The following is a 23070-nucleotide window of genomic DNA, read 5'->3' as shown; positions in this document are numbered from 1 at the left end:
TGTGTGAGTGGGTGTGTGTCTGCGTGTGTGATTCTTGAAGTGAGTGAATGTTGGAATGTTTGTGAGAATGCATGTCTGTTGGAGAGAGTGAATGCATGTATGTACGCGTGTTGGTGAATGTGTGTATGTATGGGTTGGTGAATGCGTGTATGTAAGGGTTGGTAAATGCATGTATGCGTTTATGAGGGGAGGGCGGGGGTATGGGGTGCTGTCATGAAAGGGGCAGTGGGGGAGGGGGTGCTGTCATGGAAGGGGGGTGGAGGGGTATTGTAACTGTTAGGAGGGGTTTGGAGAGAGTCATCTGGGAACCTTTCTGCCATGGTTTTTATGGCAGTTCTACCGCCGCGGAAACCCTGGCGGACAGCAGGTTCATAATACCGCTGGCATTCTTCACTGGACAGCCGGCCCATAGGTTCTGTCCTCTGGCCCGGCTGTCCTACTGCCCTGGCGGTACCATCAGAGATGTGGCAGTTTGCCAGAGCCCAAAAGGCCACACTCATAATGTGGCGTCTTCACCTATGGTGGTGAGACCGCCACTGCAGCGCTGACGGTCTTCGGACTGCCAGGGTCGTAATGAGGGCCAAAGTGTTGCATCAGATTTTACAGCACACCACAGACAATGCGCCATTTCTTTCCATGCTGGAAGGGTTTGCTTATTTTTTTTCCGGCGCGCAGTCTTGGTTCCTCACTGCGATGCGGGGGTATTTTGACGCCCAGAGACGATGCATTGAAAATCCTTGACGTGCTGGTAAATTGAGCAGGCGCTGCGTCGATCCAGTCGAATTTTCCATCGTAAGGCAGGAGCTGCATCGAATTTCCAGTCAGGAAGTCAGTGCTGCATCATTCCAGTCGGCGGAGGGGCGATTTCTCAGCTGCGATGCAGACTTCGCATAGATTTCTGAAGGCATTGGGTCGATTGTCAACGCACAACGAGTTTCTTTCAAGAGGTGAAGTCTTTGTTGGCACTGAGACTTCAGAAATAGGAGGCAAGCTCAATCCAAGCCCTTGGACAGCACTTCAGGGGGAAGGCTGAGTCCTTCCAGCAGAGTCGAAGGCCAGCAGGGCAACAAGCAGGGCAGCAGTCCTTCTCAGCAAAGCAGTCCAGATGAGTCCTTTGGGCAGCCAGGCAGTTCCTCTAAGAGAGTGCAGGTCCACCTAGTGTCTGATTTGGTGGGGTCAGAGCCCCAGTTAATATACCCAAACATGCAGGGAAAACTTCAAAGAGTGGTTTTGAATTGCACAAGTTCCACTTTCAGACCAGTCCTGTCTGTCAGGGACACTGTGGGGGATTATCAGTCCTTTGTGTGGGGGCAGGCTACTGGCCTTTGAAATGTAAGTGTGCCCCTCCACCCTTCCTGCCCAGGAACACCCATTCAGTATGCAGATGAATGCATATGTGCCTGAGTGCCCTGTGTTTATGGTTGTCTGGTTGGAATGCACAAGGGAATCTGTCAACCAGCACAGACCAGACAGACTGGAGACCGGCTGGAAAGCACAGATGGCAGTAAGTGCAGAGAAATGCACACTGCCTAAGGGGGCGTGGCCACGGAGCCGAGCATGGCGCACACTTGAAGGATCGGCTCCGGAGGGGCTGACTCTGCATCGGTGCCTGGAGGCGTTGAGGCGGGTGCTCCGGTGTGCGGAGCGGTAAGCGGCGGGTGCCGTGGAAGGGGAGATTGCGGAGGTGCGGTCTTACCCCCCCGGAGCGGGCCCCTGAGTGTCCCGGGCTGATCGGGACGGCGAGGAGGCCGCGGCCCGGCCGGCCGGCGGGCGAGGCGTTGACGCACCGAGCCAGAGAGCTCCCCGAGCGGGGGAGCAGCGGAGAAGCGGCCGTCACGGGCGGGGCGACCGGGGTGCGGCCGCGGCCCTGAGGGGCGGCCTTGGACGGACTTGCGCACATCGGCGCGGACCTGGGCCGCGGCCTCGAATGAAGCGGGGCTCGGCGCCCGGCGCTGGCCTCGAGGGCGGGGCCGCCCGGAGGATGGGGTGCGGCCCGGAGCGCCTGCTGGAGGCCCCTGTCAGCATCGGACCGGCCTTCTGCTTGGAGGACGGAGCCTGACGCCCTCCCCTGGCTGAGAGTCTACGCAGACCAGTGAGAAACGGAGGTGAGAGGCCCTCCGGAACCACCCGGTAAGGAGTCCACTTCGAGCGTGTCCAATTGGGGAACACATGGCCGGAGCCCTGGGGTCTGCTGCCCGGGAACCACTGGGGGCCCACAACGCGAACTACCGCGCCCCGGGTGCCCTGGGCTGAGCGCTGGCTGTCTTTTGTGGGGCGAGACAGCGGGGATTCACCTGACGTCACCTACTGCCATCTTCCTGTGTTGGAGGTCGGGGACCCGTGTTGCCGGGTACGGGGCTCCCTTTGCTGGACCGGACCGAACCGGATCGAAGGTCCTTGCTGAACCAAACACTTATGCATACAGCAACGCAGAACCATAATAGAGTGTCAGCTCCGTTTTAGACAAAAACTGATCCCCTGCATATGGAGCAGAAATTGTGCGAAGGGGGGGACTGAGCAAGGCGCACTTGAGAGCATTCGGTTTGCGGGGGACCGCTAGTGGTTCTGGGCCTAAGCGCACTGGGCGCTAGCCTCATTGAGTCGCCCCTACTTGCCTGGCAAATGCCCCCCAAGGGCAAGCATAAGAGTAAGACCATGGATACCCCGGCACATGCACCACTGGGGGAGTATGAACAGACCACGCAAAGCCAGCCGCAAAACAAAATGCAAGACACTCTTGACAAAATTCTGGGCGCCATTGAGGACACCAAATCCACATTACAGCGTGACATCAATCAGGTGGCGATAGAGGTGGGCCTCCTGAGAGCTGATCATCACAAACTGGCGGATAGAGTAAAAGAAGCGGAGGCAACGCTAGCGGAAGTAGTCCCAAAACACGATGATGTATCAGCGGAGGTGACTTCGTTGGTTGGCAGAGTGGCGAAGCTTGAACAGCGAGCTGAAGAAGCAGAGGGCAGGAACAGAAGGAATAACATACGTGTGGTGGGCCTCCCTGAAGGAGCCGAGGGGCCGAATATGTTGGAGTTTTTGGAGAAATGGCTACGCACAGTTGTCGCACCGGGATGTCTGACCCCCTTCTACTCATTGGAGCGAGCACACCGGGTACCGGCTAGTCCACTGGCTCCTGGCAGGCCACCGAGAACAGTAATAGCTAGGCTCCTGCACTACAGGGACAGAGACATTCTTTTACAGAAAGCCAGGGAAATGGGCCCGTTTAAAATAGCCAATGGTGAAGCGACACTATTTCCTGACTTCACCTTAGAGGTCCAAAACAAGCGTGCCTCCTTCCTAGCCGTTAAAAGAGCATTGCGTGAAGAGGGGATACAGTATTCGCTGCACTACCCAGCAAGATTACGAGTGATCGCGGAGGGGATAACCACGTTCTTCCAGGCTCCAGAGGAGGCATGGGAATGGCTCGAAAGGTCGGGGACACGGTCGACGCGACTGACACCGGAAAGTCGTGGGAAGAACGGGACCCGGCGGGCCCCGAAGGGGAAAAGGCTCAGAGACCGCCAGAGACTAGCACCAACGAGGACACAGAGAGAAACTGGCAGGAGGGAGGCCCTGGAGGCAGCGGCCAAAGTGAGTGGAGAATCGCCGACCCGGGAGATATCTGAAGAAGAATCGGAAGACACGGTAGTGTCCTCGCCCGACGGCTCTGGGGACTCGACTTATGCGCCAAAAGTGACCCCGCAGACCGCTGATGATCTTGCATAGATTGACCCCGCACCGGCGCTGAAAGGCGAGACAAGATAAGAAACGAAATGGCCCCTCCGGACCTGGCTGCCCCCCCGAACCTGACTCTTGCCTGTCAGTCCTGACTGGCGAGTATTGAAGTGATGTGTTTGAATAATTTGCTGTGTTGCAGTACTTATTGGGCAGCCTACAGTTCCGAAGGTGCCCTGGGGATGGGGAGTTGGGGTTTGCAGTTACTAGTTATATCGGCTACACGTGCGAAATGGTACGAACATGTGGAAGGTACATACTTATGGGGGACTCGATTGGGGCCTGGGGTGTGCCGGCCCTTCATGCAACAGGATTTTAGAATAGGATGGCGAATTATAATATCATAACTTGGAACGTCAGGGGGATGGGTACTCCTGCTAAGAGACATAGGATCCTTTCCTTTCTGAAAAGGAGAGGGGTGCAAATAGCTATGCTACAGGAAACCCACCTCGCATTCGGAGAGGGAGAGAAGCTAAGGCGGAGGTGGAGGGGGCAGGTGTTCGCCACAGAATATTCAGCTTACGCAAGGGGAGTCTTGATCTGGATTAGGGCGGGGGTCCCCTTCACGATTGATTCCTCCAACATTGACAATGAGGGAAAGTTTGTCATATTGGAAGGGAGATTGCAGGGGCTCCAGTTGACCCTGAGTTGCATATACGCCCCCAACCAGGACCAAACAACATTTATGATGACTCTGTCTAGGCACCTTACTCGTCAACACACAGGGGAAGTACTGATAGGTGGAGACTTTAACGCAGTGCTCGACACAGACCTAGATAGATCTACCCCCCCACTGCTGGGAGCAGCATCAACCAAAACAGCTAAAAACTTAGTTGGGTGGCTAGACGCCTGGGGCCTAGTGGACGCTTGGCGGTTACAACACCCAGTGACTAGGGACTACTCGTTTTATTCGGGTCTCCACCAGGTACATACCAGAATAGATAGGATAGTTTGTACTCCGGGACTGGCTCGTAGAGTGACCCATGCTGAATACCTTGCCCGCACAATATCAGACCACAACCCTCTATTACTGACGTGGAGAGCATCACAGGACAGACCCCCCATACCGGCATGGAGAATGCTCCAGACAGCGCTTGAAGATCAGGCATATAGGGAGGAATTAAGATGCTACCTAACAGAACTTATAGAAACTAACCAGGGATCCACTTCCTCCAGAGGCATGGAGTGGGAGACATTTAAAGTGGGGACACGGGGTCACTGTCTTGGCCAGTCAGTAGGGATAAAACGCACGCTCGAGAGAGAATTAAATGCGCTGGAGAGAGTCATACACGAGAGGGAGCTGAAACAGGGCGCCGCAGGGCAAGTGGACGAAGAATACGATCGTGCACGTAGAGAGTGCTCCCAGGCTGAAGAGCGACTTAGATGTCATAATATGCAAAGACACTTGGCATCCATACAGTCAGAGGAGGGAAGGTCTGGTAGACTATTGGCATGGTTGGTGCGCCCGAATAGAGATAGTGACCCTATTGCAAGCGTATTAGACAGGGGAGGTACACGTAGACTCAGCCCAGAATCCATAAATGACGCATTTAGAGATTACTACACACACCTATATAGGAGGCCCGCCGACATGGAAAAGGGGACCATTGACAACTTTCTAGCTACGATTCCACTGCCAGTATTGAGTCCAGAGGGCAGGGTCGGCTTGGGGGGCCCAGTGACTGCGGAAGAGACGGTTGAGGCAATTACACAATTGGCCCCTGGGAAGACCCCGGGAACAGATGGTCTTCCTATGGACTTTTATAAAAAATATAGAACCTTACTGGTCCCCAGACTGTTAGAAATGTATAGGGAATCGGCAAAGAACAGAGAACTCCCACGCACATTGCGCGAGGCATTGGTAGTGCCACTTCCTAAAACAAACGGCAAAGAAGCATCGGTGACAGACTACCGCCCGCTATCAATGCTAAATAGCGACTTTAAGATCCTCAGTAAGATCCTTGCCAATCGCCTGTTGCCCCTTATGCCCACCCTGATACATCCTGATCAGAACGGTTTCATACCCGGTCGCAGCACCTCCCTAAACCTTAGGCGTATTTTCTCTATCATACATATGCCTAGTGAATCGAAGCCGCCAACCGGGACCCTGCTAGCAGTGGACTTTGAAAAGGCCTTTGACTCAATTAGGTGGGACTACCTGAGGGCGACAATGCTGAAGATGGGCCTGGGGGAGGGCTGGGTTGAATGGGTGGACCTGCTATACTCATCCCCGCTGGCAAGGGTCAAGACAGGTAGGACAGTTTCTGGAGCCTACCCAGTACATCGAGGAACCAGACAGGGGTGTCCCCTGTCCCCATTGTTGTTCGCCCTAGCGATGGAGCCCCTGGCGGCCTGGGTACGAGGGGAGGGAGCTGATAGAGGGATTCAGTGGGGGCCTACTGACCATATTATATCGCTATATGCAGATGACATCCTGATCTATCTTAGAGACGGGGCGAGTGGCCTCCCCTGGGCCCTGTCCGCCCTGGAGGAATTTGGGGAAGTGTCGGGATTGCGACTTAATCGTAATAAAACATATGTGTTCCCCCTGGTGCCCGGATATAGTTGCCCAGCAACATGCCCAATAGATCTGAAATGGGCCCCACAGACATTTAAATATCTGGGGATCCAGATTTACCATGATGTGGGAGACTTAAGAGAGGGCAATCTTGGTAGCGCGCTCCGATCCCTGAGACCCTCGGTAGAATTTTGGCGTTCTTTGAAGCTGACGGTGATGGCCAGGGTGGCGCTGTCCAAGATGATCATGCTCCCCCGACTCCTCTACTACTTTGCCAACTTACCAATACTAATACCCCGAGCATGGTTCCGCGACCTGAATGCAATACTCAGAGAACTAATATGGGACAATGGGCGCAGACGAACTACACTTGCAACTATTTGCAGACCACCCAATGCGGGTGGCCTGGGAGCCCCCGACTTTGAAGCATACTATCTAGCATCCCAACTACAGTGGATATCCGGCTGGCTAGTGGGCCAGGGCCAACTTGACCTATACACAGCCCAAGGACCAATAGATTCGGCATGGATTGCGACATGCATGACAAACAGGAAGATAACCCCCCCTGGGAACAATATAATGATAAAAGTGGCGCTGGCATGCTGGAAAAGATGCATGAAGAGAGTGGGAGTGGGCCTCCCATACTCCCCAGCTTTACCACTAGCGGTGCTTGCCATAGAACCCAAGGGGAAAGGGCCGGGAAACACCGGACTTGGCCCCTGGTTGTCAACTGGAATAGAAGTAGTGGGAGGACTCTTCGAGGAGGGAGTGCTGAGGGGATTCGCTGAATTAATGGAAAAAGGGGTTCCCGGTGGGCAGTTCCTGCTTTATGGGAGATTAATACATACTCTTAAGACTCACTGGGGCACAGTGAACGCGGAGCCTACAATGCACGAGGTTCTGCACTCGCTGTTGACATTAGGAGAGGAATCACATCTGATCACTAAAATATATCGGGCCCAAGCAGGGGCAGCCTTGGATCCATTACGGTCGCTGAGAGGAAAATGGGAGGGAACAATAGGGCGGGAATTAACTGACTCCGAATGGAGGAGGACACTGGCCTACCCTCAGAAAATATCACGTAACACACGGTTAAGATATATCCAGTATAATTATTTGCATAGAACCTACCTCACGCCTCACAGATTGTTCCGTATATACGGAGGGGCTTTGGGGAGTTGTCCGAGATGTGGAGGAGGGGGGGCAGACTTTGACCACATGGTTTGGAATTGTCCTGTGATCCAGACGGGCTGGAGGGAAATATTGCCTACCCTGTCTGAATTGTTTGAAATTGACTTGAGACCCACCCCTGAACTGTGCCTGCTGGGTCTCAGACCAGCGGCACTATGCGGAAAAGTGGAATGGCGCTTTTTGGACCTTTCCTTGGCCCTTTATAAGCGGCTAATCTCGAGGGGCTGGAAGGCTGCGGCTCACCCTCAATTATCTGACTGGAAAAGGGATATATCAACATGGTCCAGAGCTGAATTGCAGGTCCTAAAGGCGGAAGAAGCCAGAAATATTCGCCAGGTTCCTATAGCCCCGGGGTGGGAGAATATAATGACGAACTGGGAGAATATAAATAGGAGAATGGTAAACTCAGTAGGAGAAACCAGTGCAACTCAAATCACATTGAGGACGGAACCAAATGGTGGAAACATATAGATAGGCACCCAAAATCAGGCCCAAACCACACATAGAATGCATAAAGAATAAAGGTGGGTGGATAGTTGAATCCCTGACCCCTGAACCACTGACATAACCAGTGGGCGAGGTGAGCGACCCGCCGCCTTCGCCGAATGCCAGTGCGCCCCGGACCCCCGTCCTCCCTCATTCAAAAACGAGTACACTACAGTGCCTCCAAACTAGCAACCACGAAAGCCAATCGTACGAAGTCGTAAAGGTTGACCGTTTATGGTCCTTTGTTCTCCTTTCTTTCTCCCCTTCTTCCTTTCCCTACGCCCAACTAAATTAATCCGAGTGTCAGCAGAGACTATACACCGAGCACCTCGGGTTCCCCCTCCCCTCACCTTTATCTCCCCTCCATCACCCTTACCCTCCCACACCTAGCCCCAAACACCACTCTCCCAAGTTATAAAGAAGAAAGGGGTCAGGTTTGATGTTGGATTGTTTAATACACAGCACAGCGAGTTGCAGTAACGAAAGGTAACTTAATAAAGTAAATGTACATAATCTACTGAATAAAAATCATTAAGTCTAATGATAATAAAAGATGTAAACAATGAGAAAAAAGTAGAATACAACAATGTACGCAAAACTGCATGTAATATGTACAAGCATGAAACTGTGTAAAAACAAAATATTAATAAAAAATATATTTAAAAAAAAAAAAAAAATGCACACTGCCTAAAAGTGGCATTTCTAAAATAGTAATATTAAATCCAACTTCACCAGTAAGCAGGATTTCCTATTACCAATCTGGCAATAGCAAACAAGACACGGCTACTCCTTCTAGATCAGAATCGACCACTTAAGAGTATATGAAGCCAGTTCTAATGCTAGCCTATGAGAGGAGCAGGCCTCATAGTAGTGGAAAACAAATTTAGGATATTTTCACTACCAGGACATGTAAGCTATACTTCAAAAGACACAGGATCTGGCTCCACTGACTCAAAGAAGATGAATGAAGGAATAACAGTAAATACCTTAAGAGCGAGAAGAGGCCCCTTCAATCAGAGCTCCAACAAACACCACTGATGTCTCTTCTAGGGGGAACTCCGGGGAGCCTGCATCATAAAAAACTGAATCGCAACGGATTAAAGTCTATAACAGCAGTGGTAACATAATCACTGCCTAGGGTGGTTTCCAATGAAAAGTCACAGGCACTCAATGTTAAGGGACTATACAATGTCAAGAAAGTATTTGACATTTAAGCATATAGAATCATCTGCCTCAATTTACTTATCAGATGAGTGGATCCACAAACTAAAATCTAGAAGGCTCTTAACTAACTCTCACTCTTAGTACAACAATTGATTCACATTTATCAAGGACCCACTGGTGGCGGCAATATTTCTAACCACTCCTACACCGGTCACGAAGCTAGTAGTTCAGTCACTAATGGCACATTCTACTCCTACAAGAGTTACATCAAAGCCTCATGTCGAAGGTCATAGTTTCTTCTTCAATCATGGTCTGGTCCTAACACTGGCCTAGACATAATTCTTGTAGCTCACACCATTAGTTGGTATCTGACACCAAGAAGGCTTCTTCACCTCCTTTGACAGCTTCTCCCTCCAGGATTTTCCCCTTTAACAATATTAATACCTTCTCAGTAGTTCTTATTAAGGGATCAAAGACACCAAACAGTCATATGTTTTCCATTTTTGTGATTATTGGTTGTTTTAGACACAGCATGACCGTTTATCAGCCAGACCGTGTTTTCTTCTAGTCTAACGTTTATTAGAGCGATGGTACCCTTCTCTGCTTCAGCGATGGTGGTTCCATCCCACCCTATAAAATATATATGACCACCTGAACAAACACCCTTTATTTCTTCAGTCAGAGCCACAAGAAGATACTGTGATTGTGTTTGAAAACCTCTATTTTGAAGCAGAAGTCTGAGCAATTCAGATCCAGAGCTCTGCTGCAACTGCTCTCACTCACCGATTTCCGATTGTTTGGTCCCTGCTCTCTCCTCAGAGTCACACAGCAGCCCCTCATTCTTGATGTCCGTTGGAAACACAGATTGGTAAACAGGAAAGCCTGTAAAAAAATAGCAATGCAATAAGTCAAAGTTTAAATTAAAGTACAAAGAAAAGAAAGAGGAAAGAAGTACACATTATTTACCTCCAGTAACACTCTCCTGGTGGATACTAAATCCAACCACAGATTCCTCACCATATGAATGTTCCCCAGGTGTTAGACTGAATCTGGAAAGTACTCTTGCAAACCGCACGCCGATAGGTGCGAATTTGCTGCTCTTCCTCAACATCATTCCACTTCTTTAGTGACAACAGAGCAGTCTATAGGGACCACCCAGGAGTGTCTATGTCAGTTTCTTCCGTAGGCTTGTCTGCACCCCTACACGCAGGGGTCCATGAGCAAACTAGCATGACCAGTGTGCAGATCTCTAGATGGGGACCTTTTTAGAAGAAAGATAGTCCGATTCAAAGAACAGGGCGGGGGGGGGGGAGAATAGTGGGGAATATGTAATAACAAAGTATCCACCAGAAAGATCATTACAGAAGGTAAGTAACTAGTTCTTCTCATGGATACCTCTAAATCGAAGATTCCTTACTTTGCCAATAGACTCCAAGCAGTACCTCCTCAGTGGTGGGTCTGTGGAATGGCTCAGAACTAAAAATAGTCCTGCAGGACCAAATGGGCTGAACACCCAATAGGTCTGACTGTCTGTCAAGGCAACAGTGCTATGTGAACGTGGGCACTGATGCCTGACTGATATCGTGGACAGGCACTACCCTTCACAGTGTAGCAGTATCAGCCTTGGCACAAGTGGAATGAGCCCTTAGTCCTTCAGGAGACTGCTTTTTAGCTAAAGGTAGCAGATTAGCATACCAGATTTTAATACAGAGGACTATCCACCTGGAGATGGTTCTTTTCTGCCGTGCCTTGACTTTCATTGCACTCGATAAGCCCACAAGGAACTGATCGTCCACTCAATGGTTTTGTGTACAACCAGTGTAAAAACAGAGTGCTTTGTTGAGGCCCAGACAATGGAGTGTCTTCTCCTCTTTCAAGGGGAGATGGGTGAGGCGGGGCAAAGAAAGTCAGAAGGGTAATAGTTTGCCCGATATGGAACAGTGTTACTACTTTTGGCAGAAAGGCTGCTCGACTTCATAGCATCAGTTTGTCTCAAATATGTAGTGTAAGGCAGCTGGAGCAAAAGTGCCTGCAGCTTTCTCACGCAAAGAGTAGACATTATTGCGGCCAGAAAGACTGACTTCAGGGTCAAGAGGAATTGTTCTCAACTGTGTAGTGGTTCAAAAGGAGACTACATTAGAAAAGTGAGAACCAAATTCAAGTTCCAATGTGGCATCAAAAACAGCTTTAGGAAACATAAGCTGTTACCCTTTAAGAAATCTCATCACTATAGGTGATTTGAACAAATAATTCTGATCCAGTAATTGTAAAAAAAGCCAAAAGAGCCAACAAATAACCTTTCACAATGCATGGCCTGCTGGGCCAAAGATAAAACAAATAAAATATCCATCAGTTTGACCTGAAATTGATCTATCTTGAAGTTGCCACAGCAACCTGTTCCAGTGGTTGGCATATGCCAACCTTGTGGAAAGATATTGAGCTTTCAGGGTGACATCAACGACCTGGGGAGGCAAATCAAATCAAGTGCCACAGTTCAACCTCAACACAAGGAGGTGCATGTTGTGGACTTCGGTGCAAGACCCTACAATGCTGCTGCAAAAAAAGATCCTACCAATGTAGCAGCTGCACGAGAGAACAGGTGCTCATGCCCGGAAGATCTGGGCACCACACTCTCCAGGTCCAATCCGGAGCAAATAGAATGACTTGGTCCTGATTGGTCCTGACCTTTTTGAGAACTCGAACGAGGATAGGCAGGGAAGGAAAGGCATATGAGTTGCAAGTTCCACACAAGGGAGAGTGAATTTCGAAGAGAGGGCTTTCGTAGGAACTCCAGCAAGCAAAAGTGTTGACACTACTCATTCTGAATAGTGGCAAAAACATCTAGCTGGGGTTCTCTTCAATGCTATGTGATATACAATCAGAAAAATGTCCTTGCGAGTAAGCCACTTTCAGATGTGTACAGCTTCCTAGCACAGGATCCAAGACCCCAACCTGAACTGCTTGTTGCAGTGCCACATGGCGGTGGTGTTGCCTTTAAAGACTTCTACTAGCCTCCCTTTGATAGCTGGCAGGAAGGCCTTCAACACCAAGCTGAGTGCCTCCAAATTGAACTCACTGAAGTGAAATCTGGTTCCTGCCACATTCCTGTGATCTTCGCCTGTCCCCAATGGCCACCCCAACCCAGGGATGATGCCTCTGTCACCACTGTATTTTTTACAATGTCCTCCTAAACCTAGATCAAATCACATCTATCCCACTAGTACTCTGAGCTCTAGGACTTCAGGTCCCAATACAGAGTCCGCATGTGCCACCTGGCATATTTAACCTGCAGGAAAACAGTCCCAGTAGCCACCCTCAATTAAATCTAGGACAGAGGCTGAAACATCTGGATTGTAGCCCTAATGTCCTGGAGCTTCAGTTCCAGGCGAAAGGCAAAAAAACAGTACTGTATCCAGGAAGGCTCAGATGAATGTGCGTTTCTCTAAAGGAGTGAGGTGTGACTTCGGCATGCTGATAGTGAACCCTAACAATGTTAGGAGGTTCGCTGTCGCCTGGAAGTGGTCTATGACCAGCTGGGGCGAGCCTGCCTTTAACAGCCAGCTGTCAAGGTAGGGAAATACTGGAACCCTTTATCTCCAAAGGTGTGCTTTAGCACGGACATCAAATATGAACACCCGAGGTACACTGGTGAGGCTAAAACGACCACCATATTCTGAAAAATGCTCCTAGTCTCCTGTGAAACTGAGGTGACATCAGGAAGGGAATGTGGAAATAAGAATCCTGCAGGTCCAATGCTACCATCCAGTCTTCGGGAGGCAGGGCAAGCAGAACTTGAGCCAATGCCAACATTATTAACTTGTCCTTTCACATCTGGCAATTCAGGGCTGCAAGGAAACGGGTTTTTCGCAGACTTAGCCCTACTTTTTGACCCCATCTGGCTACTAGGTACTAGAGTAATAGCTCTGAAATGCCTGAGCCCTGCAAAACAGAACTCAGTGCATGTGTTCTGATCCTTAACATGGCATATTTTTAATTAGTGTGTCCTTGATTGGCATAGCTCAACTTACTAGTAAGTCCCTGGAGTTGGAAAATAGCCTCTATGAAGGCTCACCCCAAACATTTTGCCTTTCTCCTCTTCTTTTTCAGATTTTTGCTGGCTTTAGGACTCTGGACACTTTACCACTGCTAACCAATGCATTTGCTCTCCCTAAAAACATGGTAACACTCGCTCATACCCAATTGACATATTTAATTTACTTGAAAGTCCCTACTAAAGTGCACTATATGTGCCCAGGGTCCGTAAATTAAATACTACTAGTGGGCCTGCAGCACTGATTGTGCCACCCACATACGTAGCTCTTTAACCCTGTCTCAGGCCCGCCATTGCAAGGCCTGTGTGTGCAGCTTCACTGCCACGTTGACTTGGCATTTACAATTACTTGCCAAGCCTTAAACTCCCCTTTTTCTACATATAGGTCACCCTTAAAGAAGGCCCTAGGTAACAGCTAGGGCAGGGTACTAAGGCAGGACATGTACCTATGTGTTTTACATGTCCTGGTAGTGGAAAACTCATACATCTGTTGTTCATTACTGTGAAGCCTGCGCTCCTCTCATAGACTAGCAGTAGAAGTGCCCTCATATATTTTTGAGTGGTAGAATCTGATATGGAAGGAGTGGCCCTGTCATGTTTAGTATGGCCAGAATGGTCATAGAAAATCCTGCTCACTGGTGAGGTTGGATTTAATATTACGATCTTAAAAATGGCACTTTTAGAACGTGGGCATTTCTCTGTACTTACTGCCATCTGTGCCTTACAGCATGTCTCCAATTCACATCTGGTCTGTGTTGGTTGACAGCTTCCCTCAGGACACTCCGTCGCATCTGCATTCAACTGTATACTGAATGGGTCTTCCTGGGCAGGAAGGGTGGAGGGGCTCTCACTTACATTTCAAAGGCCAGTGGCCTGACCTCATACACAGGACTGATAACCCCCACAGGGACCCTGACAGACAGGGCTGGACTGAAAAGGAAACTTGTGAACTTCAAAACCACTCTTTGAAGTTTCCCCCACTTCAAAGGCATTTTTAGGTATATAAACTGGGCCTCTGATGCCCACCAAATCAGACACTTCAGACCTACACCTGCACTCTGTTAGAGGAACTGCCTGCCTGCACAAAGGACTCATCTGGACTGCTTTGCTGAGAAGGACTGCTGCCCTGCTTGTTGCCCTGCTGGCCTTTGACTCTGGTGGAAGGACTCTGCCTTCCTCCTGAAGTGTTCTCCCAGGGCTTGGATTGGGCTTGCCTCCTTTTTCTGAAGTCTCTGAGTCAACAAAGACTTCACTTCTTGAAGAAAATCCTTGTGCGTCGAAAATCGACACAATGCCGGCAGAAATCAACGCACAGCCTGCATTGCGGCTGGGAAATTGCTACATCGCCGACTGGAACAACGCAGCACTGACTTCCTGACGCAACGCCTGCCTCTGCGACTAAAAATTGACGCATCGCCTATCGGATCAACGCAGCTCCTGCTACTTCTACTAGCACATCAAGGATTTTCAGCTCATCGTCCCTGGGGGGGGGTCAACATATCCCCGCATTGCAGTGAGGAACCAAGACTGCACACTGGAAAAACGACGCAATCCCTTGCAGCATGGAAAGAAATAACACATTGTCTGTGCCGCTCCAGAAAATCCGAACCAACACCTTAGCTTTCCACGCATCTCCTCCTCTGCGGTCTCCATGTGTCGTTATTTTTTATGCATCCCAGGTACTGTGTATTACAAAGAAACAACTGTTTATCTCTAAGATTGAGACTCTTTTAAACCTTTCAAAAGTGATATTTCAACTTGTGCTTATTAGACCTTTGTCCTTTTGACCTTTTTTTATTCAGATAAATATTATCCATTTTTCTAAAACCTGTGTGGTGTATTTTTGTGGTGTTCTCACTGTGTTACTGTATGATTTATTGCACAATTACTTTACACATTGCCTTCTAAGTTAAGCCTGACTGTTCAGTGCCAAGCCACCAGAGGGTGGGCACAGGAAAATCTGGATTGTGTTGTGGCATACCCTGACTAGGATTGTGGTCCCTACCTTGCAATCAATCAATCATTGTTTGTAAAGCCCAGCTACTCACCCGTTAGGGTCTCAAGGCGCTGGGGGAGTAGGGGGTGTAAAGAGTGTAGCATGTACCGGTGAGGTGGATTAAAAGAGCCATGTCTTCAGTTCCTTTGTGGAGCTGGGGAGGGAGGTGTTTGTCTGATGTGGATGGGTAGGGCATTCCACACGGTGGCTGCGTGGTAGGTGAAGAGCATCCTCCTGTTCTAGATTTCCTGATGCGGGTATTTCTGTGAGAGAGAGCTGGTCTGAGCGTAGGGCCCTGTGCGGTACGGGAAGTTGAGTCGCTGGTTCAGGTAGGCTGCTCCGGTGTTGTGGTGGGCTTTGTGTGCGTGGGTGAGGATCTTGAAAGTGATTCTTTTCTCTATGGGGAGCCAGAGGCATGTACGTAGATGTTGCAAGATGTGGCAGTGTCGGGGTAGGTCGAGGATCAGTCTGGCGGCAGCATTCTGGATGTTTTGCAATTTACGGGTGAGTTTTTGGTTGATTCTGGCGTAGAGTGCATTGCCGTAGTCCAGCAGTCTGCTAGTGATTAGGGCGTGTGACGCTCTTTCTATGTTTGAGGGGGATCCATTTGAAGGTCTTGCGTAGGAGGCAGGGGTACTGAAGCAGGTGGAGTTGATTTGATGGTTCATGCTGAGGTCGGGGTCCAGGATCATTCCAAGATGATAACTCTGCCAATAGAGACCCCATTTCTAACACCTGCTATATAGTACCAGGGGTACCCAAGGCCTGCAAAGTTAAGTGCCTCATGGACTAGAGCATACTTGTGCCACCAAAAGTACAGCAAAGTAAACCCTAGCTCTGCCCCTGCAGACTGGATAGACAGTTTAAGACTGCCAACTTGACTGTGCACTGTAAAGTAATGGCAAACCCCAATCCTCCCTTATTAATGTTGTTAGAAATGGGGTCTCTGGTTGGCAGTCAGTTTGCACTCTGTCCAAGCAGGGACCCTCACTCTAGTCAGGGCAATAAAGATACACACTTAGAAAACTCCTGCTCACCCCTTTGGTAGCTTGGCACAAGCAGTCAGGCTTTTCTCAAAGGTAATGTATAAAGTATTTGTACCAACACACACACAGTAACGCAGTGAAAACACTACAAAATAAACACTACACCGGTTCAGGAAAATAGGGAATATTAACTCAAACAAGAACAAAACGACAAAAAATCCAACATACAGAAGTCAAGATATGAATTTTCAAAAGATTAGGAGTCTTACTCCATAGAAAACAAAGGAACGTTCCTTTTACACAAAGTACCTGGTTTGCGTAAAAAATAAAGCCGCACAGGCGATCGTGTGTCAGAAAATTCAGCAATGCGTTCATTGCTTACTCGCAAGTGAGGCCATGCGTCGTTTCTTCCCCGGTCGGGTCAGTGATGCATAGTTTTTCTCTCCCACAAGAGAGCGGTGCGTCGATATCCATATGGGCACCTCGGATCCCAGCAGGTTTGCGTTGATTTTTGACACCCAGCAATGAAGCTTGAGAAATCCGGCTGCATGGTGTGCGAAAACCATGCTGCAAGAGGTTTGCGTCGTTATCTGCAGACGCAAGCGGGTGTTGCGTTGTTTCTCCAGCCGCGATGAGTCAATCTTCAAGTCATTATGCAGGTGGATCATCAAGGCCCCTAGGCACCTCTAATGCACCTTACTAGGGACTATATATACTTAAATATGCCAATCATGGAAAAGCCAATTACACAACAACTTACACATAGGAGCACTTGCATTTTAGCACTGGTTGTAGGAGGCTGGCCTGGTTTGTACTGTAGTGTGGTCAGTTTTATGTATCCTTTGCGCATTAGCTTCAGGCTTTAGGCCTTTGTGCACTTTGCCCCGGATGTATTTTATTCCTTTGCTCGTAGCTTAGAGCCTCTGTGCACTTTGCTCTAAATGCTTTTTATTCGGCTTCGTACTGTTATTTTTCAAATAACCAGTTCTACGGTCTTGTTTTATTTTTTATATCACACTGTTTAGCCTACTTCAGCACTGGAGTTCTCAATAACACATTCCTGTTCACTCTGTGCTTCAGTCAAGGATACAGTCTGGTACATTGCCGATAGACGTGGTAGGAGTTTAGTCTTTGGCATTCTTGCGTAGGGACATTTTGTGATCACGCTGACATGTTAGTTATAAAAACACTTCCTTGTCCCAATACACGCAAGAGGGAGATTTCGACCAGGGAACCACAACTATACGCTGACTGCCTCGTTGCAGATGCTGAAACAGATCACAGGCCTTTGCTCAGGTATGAGGGTTGATGGCTTCCCAGGGAATCTGAAAGGCAAGTTAGAAGCTTAACATGCTGTGCTCGAAATAGAACTAGCTGAGAGAGAGTATTAATTGTTAACACCATGATAGCGTTATTCTTATGTTTCACTCTCCTCGTGACTATTTCAATCCTACTGTGTTGTATGGTTCTGGTTATTGCGGCTCACGCCTTAATATCTAAAATGCAGTCATTTTATTAAAACAATATATAAAACTTAAACTGCCTTTGTCATTTGTATATGAGATCATACTGTAACTGAGAGAGCTGGTTTGGATCTGAGTGACCACGATTTCCCTGAGAAGTTCCAAAGATGTAATGCACTCGGCTGCCCAATCATCCCTTCCCCTTGGGAGAGATGAGGCACTGCTAGTTAGCCAGAGCAAAACCGGATTTAGGGTGACAGAGGTCCTTCCAAGTGGGTCAGACTCAGTCCCCCACACCGTGAACGATCCTGCTACGTAGAAATCCAGTAGTCTCATTTAGGATAATGAGAGCCAACGCAACAGTACTGGGTACCTAAGGTACTTATACCTTATACCTGGTCCAGTTATCCCTTATTAGTGAAATGTAGGCAGTGTCTAGAAGCCAGGCTGTCTAGAGGTAACTGTAGGCACAGCAGCCAAGGCTGAACTAGGAGACATGCAAAGCTCTTGCAATACCACTGTAGTCACACAGTACTCACACACATGAAAGACAATACACTCAGTGTTACCAAAAAAAAAAAAAAAGGTACTTTACTTTAGTGACACAATGCCAAGTATATCTTAGAGGCTATACTCCCTTAGAAGGTAAGTATTATACACAAAATATACACTAGAAACCAAAATCAGGTAAGTTAATAGTCATACAATAGTGCAAATAGTGAAAAAAAACGTAGGTTACAATGGGCCTAGGGGGAACACAAACCACCAAAATAGTGGAATGCGCATGTCAGTTTCCCATCTAGGCAGGAGTAGTGTGTAGAGGAGTGCAGGGAGTGTAAGAAAACACCAAAGGTAAGTAAAGTACCCCAACCCCAGAGCCCAGGAAAGCAGGAGTGAAGTACAGCAAGGTTTCTCAGAACACACTAGGAGTCGTGATAAAGAATAATGCAAAAAACAAGCAAGACTGCAAGACACCTACGATGGATTCCTGGGCCTAAAGACCTTCGGAGAGAGGAGACCAAGTCCGAGAGCTGCTGAAGAGTCCAGGGTGAATAGGAGCCCCTGCTAACCCGGATGAAGGTGCAAAAGTGAAGCCTTCCAGTTGGACGAAAAATCAGAGATGCACCAAAGAAGACAGCTGTGTGTTCCTGCTTGGTGCAGGAGATGTCCCACGTCGAGTAGATGAATGCAGGCTGGTTTTCGCCGCTGGCTTCCGCCAACAAGCCTTGGCTCAAGCAAGAGATGCATTTGGCGGGAAAAGGCGCTGTCCGGGCCCAGGAGGCACCTGGGGGCTCAACTCAGTCTGAGGAGACAGAGGGGGCTCTCAGCACTTCGGAGAGCCCTCAGAGGACCAGGCAGTACCACAGGAGCCCTCGAACACGGGGACAAAGGAGTTGCAAATGGCGGTTGCTGCAGCACTACACACAGGGATCCCATGCCGCTGGAGAACCACTCAGGAAGCTGAGCATTGCAGGATAGAGTGCTGAGGACCTGGGCTACGCTGTGCACAAAGGATTTCTTGGAAAAACGCACAGAAGCCCTAGGAGCCGCAAAACATGTGGCGCACAGGGTTACTGTCTGACATGGGCAGGCAAATTTGGACAGCTGAACCTTTGGACAGTCAGGGTCGCTTTGGTCCACCACCTGTGTTCCAGGATCCCTGCTCGTCGTCAGGAGAGGGGACCCAGGGTACCGGTCATCACTGCAGAGAGGTGCCTGCTGAAGCAGGGAAGTCACTCCATGGGAGATTCTTTCATTTCTTATGGTGCAGGAGGAAGACAGGCAGACCTCGGAGCATGCACAAACTGGAAACTGTTGCAGGTGCAGAGAGGAGCTGGAGTTACAGAGTTGCAGAAGCCACCTTGGATACTTTGCTGTAAGCTGGAGCAGTTCTGCGATTGATCTGATGGTAGAATGTGAAGCAAAGGATGCAGAGGAGTCCTGCTGGAGTCTTGAAATCTGAATCTGAGGACCCAGAGGAGAGACCCTAAATAGTCCTGAGAGGGGGATTGGTCACCTAACCAGGTAAGCACCTATCAGGAGGGGCCTCTGACTTCACCTGCTGGCACTGGCCACTCAGATGCTCCCAGAGTTCCCTGACCATCCTGAAACCAAGATGGCAGAACCCAAGGACACTCTGCAGGAGCTCTGGGCACCACCCCAGAGGTTGTGATGGACTGGGGAGTGGTCACTCCCCTTTCCTTTGTCCAGTTTCACACCAGACCTATGGACCGAGGATCCCTGAACCAGTGTAGACTGAATTATGCAAGCAGGGCACCATCTGTGCCCTTCAAAGCATTTCCAGAGGCTCTGAGAGGATAGTCCTCCCATGCCTGTAACACCTATTTCCAAAGGTAGAGGGTGTAACACCCCTCTCCCAAAGGAAATGCTTTGTTCTGCTTTACTGAGATTGAGCTGCTCAAGCTCCAGGAGGGCAGAGGCCTGTCTGTGATGTGACAGCAGCTGGGGCTGCAGTGGAAACCTCAGAAGACTGGCATGGCAGGACTGGGGGCCATGGTGGAGCATGGGATTGTGCAACCAATGCTGCAATCAGAATAGACAACTCACATAGCCATATTCAGGGTTACCATTGTGAAGCTACATAAATGTATTGATCAATATGTAGTGCACACTTATAATGGCATTCCCTGCACTCACAAAGTCTAGGAAAATGGGCCTGGACGACGTGGGGGCACCTCTGCTAGTGCAGGGGTGCCCTCACACACAGGTACTACGCACCTAGCCTTCAGAGCCTGAAAGTTAGATATACAGGCTACTTATAAGTGACCTGGTGCAGTGAAAATGGCTGTGAAATAGTGCTTATACTATTTCACTCAGGCTGCAATGGCAAACCTGAAGAAGTGTTTGTGTGAGCTCCTTATGGGTGGCAAAAGAAATGCTGCACCCCATAAGGCTCTCCTGGAACCCCAATGCCCTCAGTACCATATACGAGGCACTTATAAGGGGGAGTCCCAGTATGCCAATTTGGAGTGAAATATGAAGTCACTAGACTATAGTGACAGATTTAGAAACAGAGAGAGCATGAGCAGTGGAGTTCTGATTAGCAGGACTCGAGTGACAATTTAGAATACGTTGCAAGTGCACTGGCAAGCAGGCCACAAACCATAAGAACTGGAGTCCTGACTAGCGGAATCCAAGTGACACAGTCAAAACACACTGAGAATCAGGCAGAATTTGTAGATTAACATGCCAAGAAAGATGGTACTTTCCTACACTGGTCAACAGCGGTAGAGTGCCCAGAGTACCAAACAGAGCAAAAACATGGCCCAGCACACAGTCAAAACATAGAAAGCAGAGGCAATAAGAGAGGGGAAACCACGCGAAGGACGCCAGGTCTAACAAACGTACTTTAGTCAACTCTAAAGTAGGCCCAACAAGCCCTACTAGAGGGCGCTGTATGCTAAAGTGTAATGTGTACTTTTACTACATGTCCCAGCAGTAAAAACCCTAAACGTTTGTTTTTACTGTGGAAAGTCTAGTAGGTAAACCGGCATCTACAGGCTGCCCTCTCAGCCCTGCTAACTTCTGAACGGGACTATTAAAGTTGGTACCGTAAGGTATTAAAAGAATCAGTGCACTAAATCTAATGCAACATTAGAAGTTGTCACTTTAGTTGCCCAAAGTTTCCAGTGCCCTTTTACTGTTGTACACAGGGATCTGTCCTGCAGACAGCTTATGCCCCTTGGAGAGACACGCTAACAACTGCTGGGAAAGGAGACAATAGAAGCCCGCAATGAAGAGAGGAATTCTCTCATTCCTGCAGGAAGCCACTGGTGTTGGCCCAAAAGGTGAGCTTCGAAGGAGAAACTGTCTTTGAAGGGCAAATGGTTAACCGTGGGGAGAGAGGGGTTTCTGTATTGGGTGGGGAGAGAGGGGCTTCTGTATTGGGTAGGGAGAAAGGCTGACGCTAGGGACAAGAAAGAGGAAGCCAGCTGTCAAACCGGATATCCAGGGGCGTGTAGCCCCCTTGGTGGCCACACCTCTAGCTTGGGCTAGGGAGCACTAAACACCAGGAGAGAAGCTGTAAAAAATTTGGTTGTTGATCGCCTGGGGTGTAAACCTTAGTCAAGCACCAACCACAATCCTAGTCAGAGTATCAGGCAAACCCTAAATTAACCTGTGCTCACCCTCAGCTTGGCACAGAGCAGTCAGGCTTAACTTAGAGGCAATGTGTAAAGTATCTTACAACACTTCAAGCATTACAACAGTGAAAACACCACACCCAAAAAAAAACAGTCCACAGCAGGTTAGAATTGGAGAACTTAATTTAATAAGTAAAACAAGACAAATTACAAAAATCCAGTAAATGAAACTTGAGTTATGAATTTTATTTTTAAAGAATAAACTGTAAAACAGTGCTTAGAAGAAAGAAGTGCCAACCAGGGATATCTGGTTGCAAAGCCAAAGGCGCATGGTCAGCATGTGCCAGCTACAGGGATCCAACCTGGCCCACAGAACCAAAGTACCTTAAATCCTAGTTGCAGAGCGCTGCGTCAGTTCCGAACCATTTAGTAGAGAGGATGCATCGTTCTTCTCCATGCAACAGTGGTGATGCATCAGTTCCAAGATGCGGCGGAGTTAGAGAGTGAGCTCCTCCTGCGTCAATGTCAAGGACCCAGAAGCCGGGACCCACAATGCAAAGACCTGTGTCGAGGAAGTATTGTGCAGCTGAGGCAATACGTCAGTTCAGATGAGCGCAGAGGCTCTGATGCGGAGATTCGGCTCTGCCGTAGATGAGGATGCGAGGACCTCGCACCAGGAAAAGCTTATCAGTGGTGATTCCAAAGGCGATGCACTAGTGCAGTTCCACGCAATAGCAGAAATGTGCTGATTCTGGTATTAAAGCACATGATGTATCAGTTCTGCTGGAGCAAACACCTTCGGCCCACTTCCAAGGCTCCAGGACTGGGGTGGCACGACTTGGCAGGGAAGACTCAGAGATGGCAGAGTCCAGGTGCAGGAGCAAGGTGGGTGGAAGTCTTTTATGACCCTGAGACTTCTTATCAGAAGCCCAGCCAGCTAGCCCTTAAGGTCACTCTGGGTTCAGGTGATGCAGGTCCAGTCCTTCTTCATCAAGGCAGGGGATCAGTAGGCAGCAGGGCAGCACAGCAAGGCAAGAGTCAAACAATGCAGCTGTTCAGCAGAATAGCAGTCCCTTAGCAGCAGAGTAGTCCATCTTCCTGGCAGAGCATTCACAGGTCCAGAATTGCACTGAGTTGGTGGGGTCAGAGGTCCAGTACTTATACTCAGTTGGGCTTTGGAAGTGGTAGAGTCTTCAAAGACAGTCCTTTAATGTGCACAGGGGTTCTGCCAATCTCCAAGCTCACTACAGAGGGTTTTGCAGCCTTTTATATGGGGACAGGACACAGCCTTTTCAGGTATAAGTGAGGCTGTGGCCGGCACCTCCCTCCCATCTTACCAGGATGGCCCATCAACTCACACCTAAA

The 23070-nt window shown here is 49.1% G+C and overlaps 1 protein-coding gene across 7 annotated transcripts in view; it reads right to left on the bottom strand.

Moving 5' to 3' along the window:
* The window catches only part of LOC138295220 (zinc finger protein 182-like), a 281495-nt gene that overhangs the window by 172277 nt on the left and 86148 nt on the right, over positions 1-23070 (bottom strand). For all 7 annotated transcript variants that reach the window (XM_069233395.1, XM_069233396.1, XM_069233399.1 and 4 more), the window contains exon 7: positions 9890-9988. In XM_069233395.1, coding sequence (XP_069089496.1) covers positions 9890-9988 — 99 coding nt within the window. The remainder of the gene's footprint in view (positions 1-9889; positions 9989-23070) is intronic.

This window comes from Pleurodeles waltl, chromosome 5 (assembly GCF_031143425.1).
Source record: "Pleurodeles waltl isolate 20211129_DDA chromosome 5, aPleWal1.hap1.20221129, whole genome shotgun sequence".
NCBI lineage: Eukaryota > Metazoa > Chordata > Amphibia > Caudata > Salamandridae > Pleurodeles > Pleurodeles waltl.
Note: the sequence above shows the minus strand (reverse complement) of the source record. Positions and strands in the feature narration are given on the sequence as shown.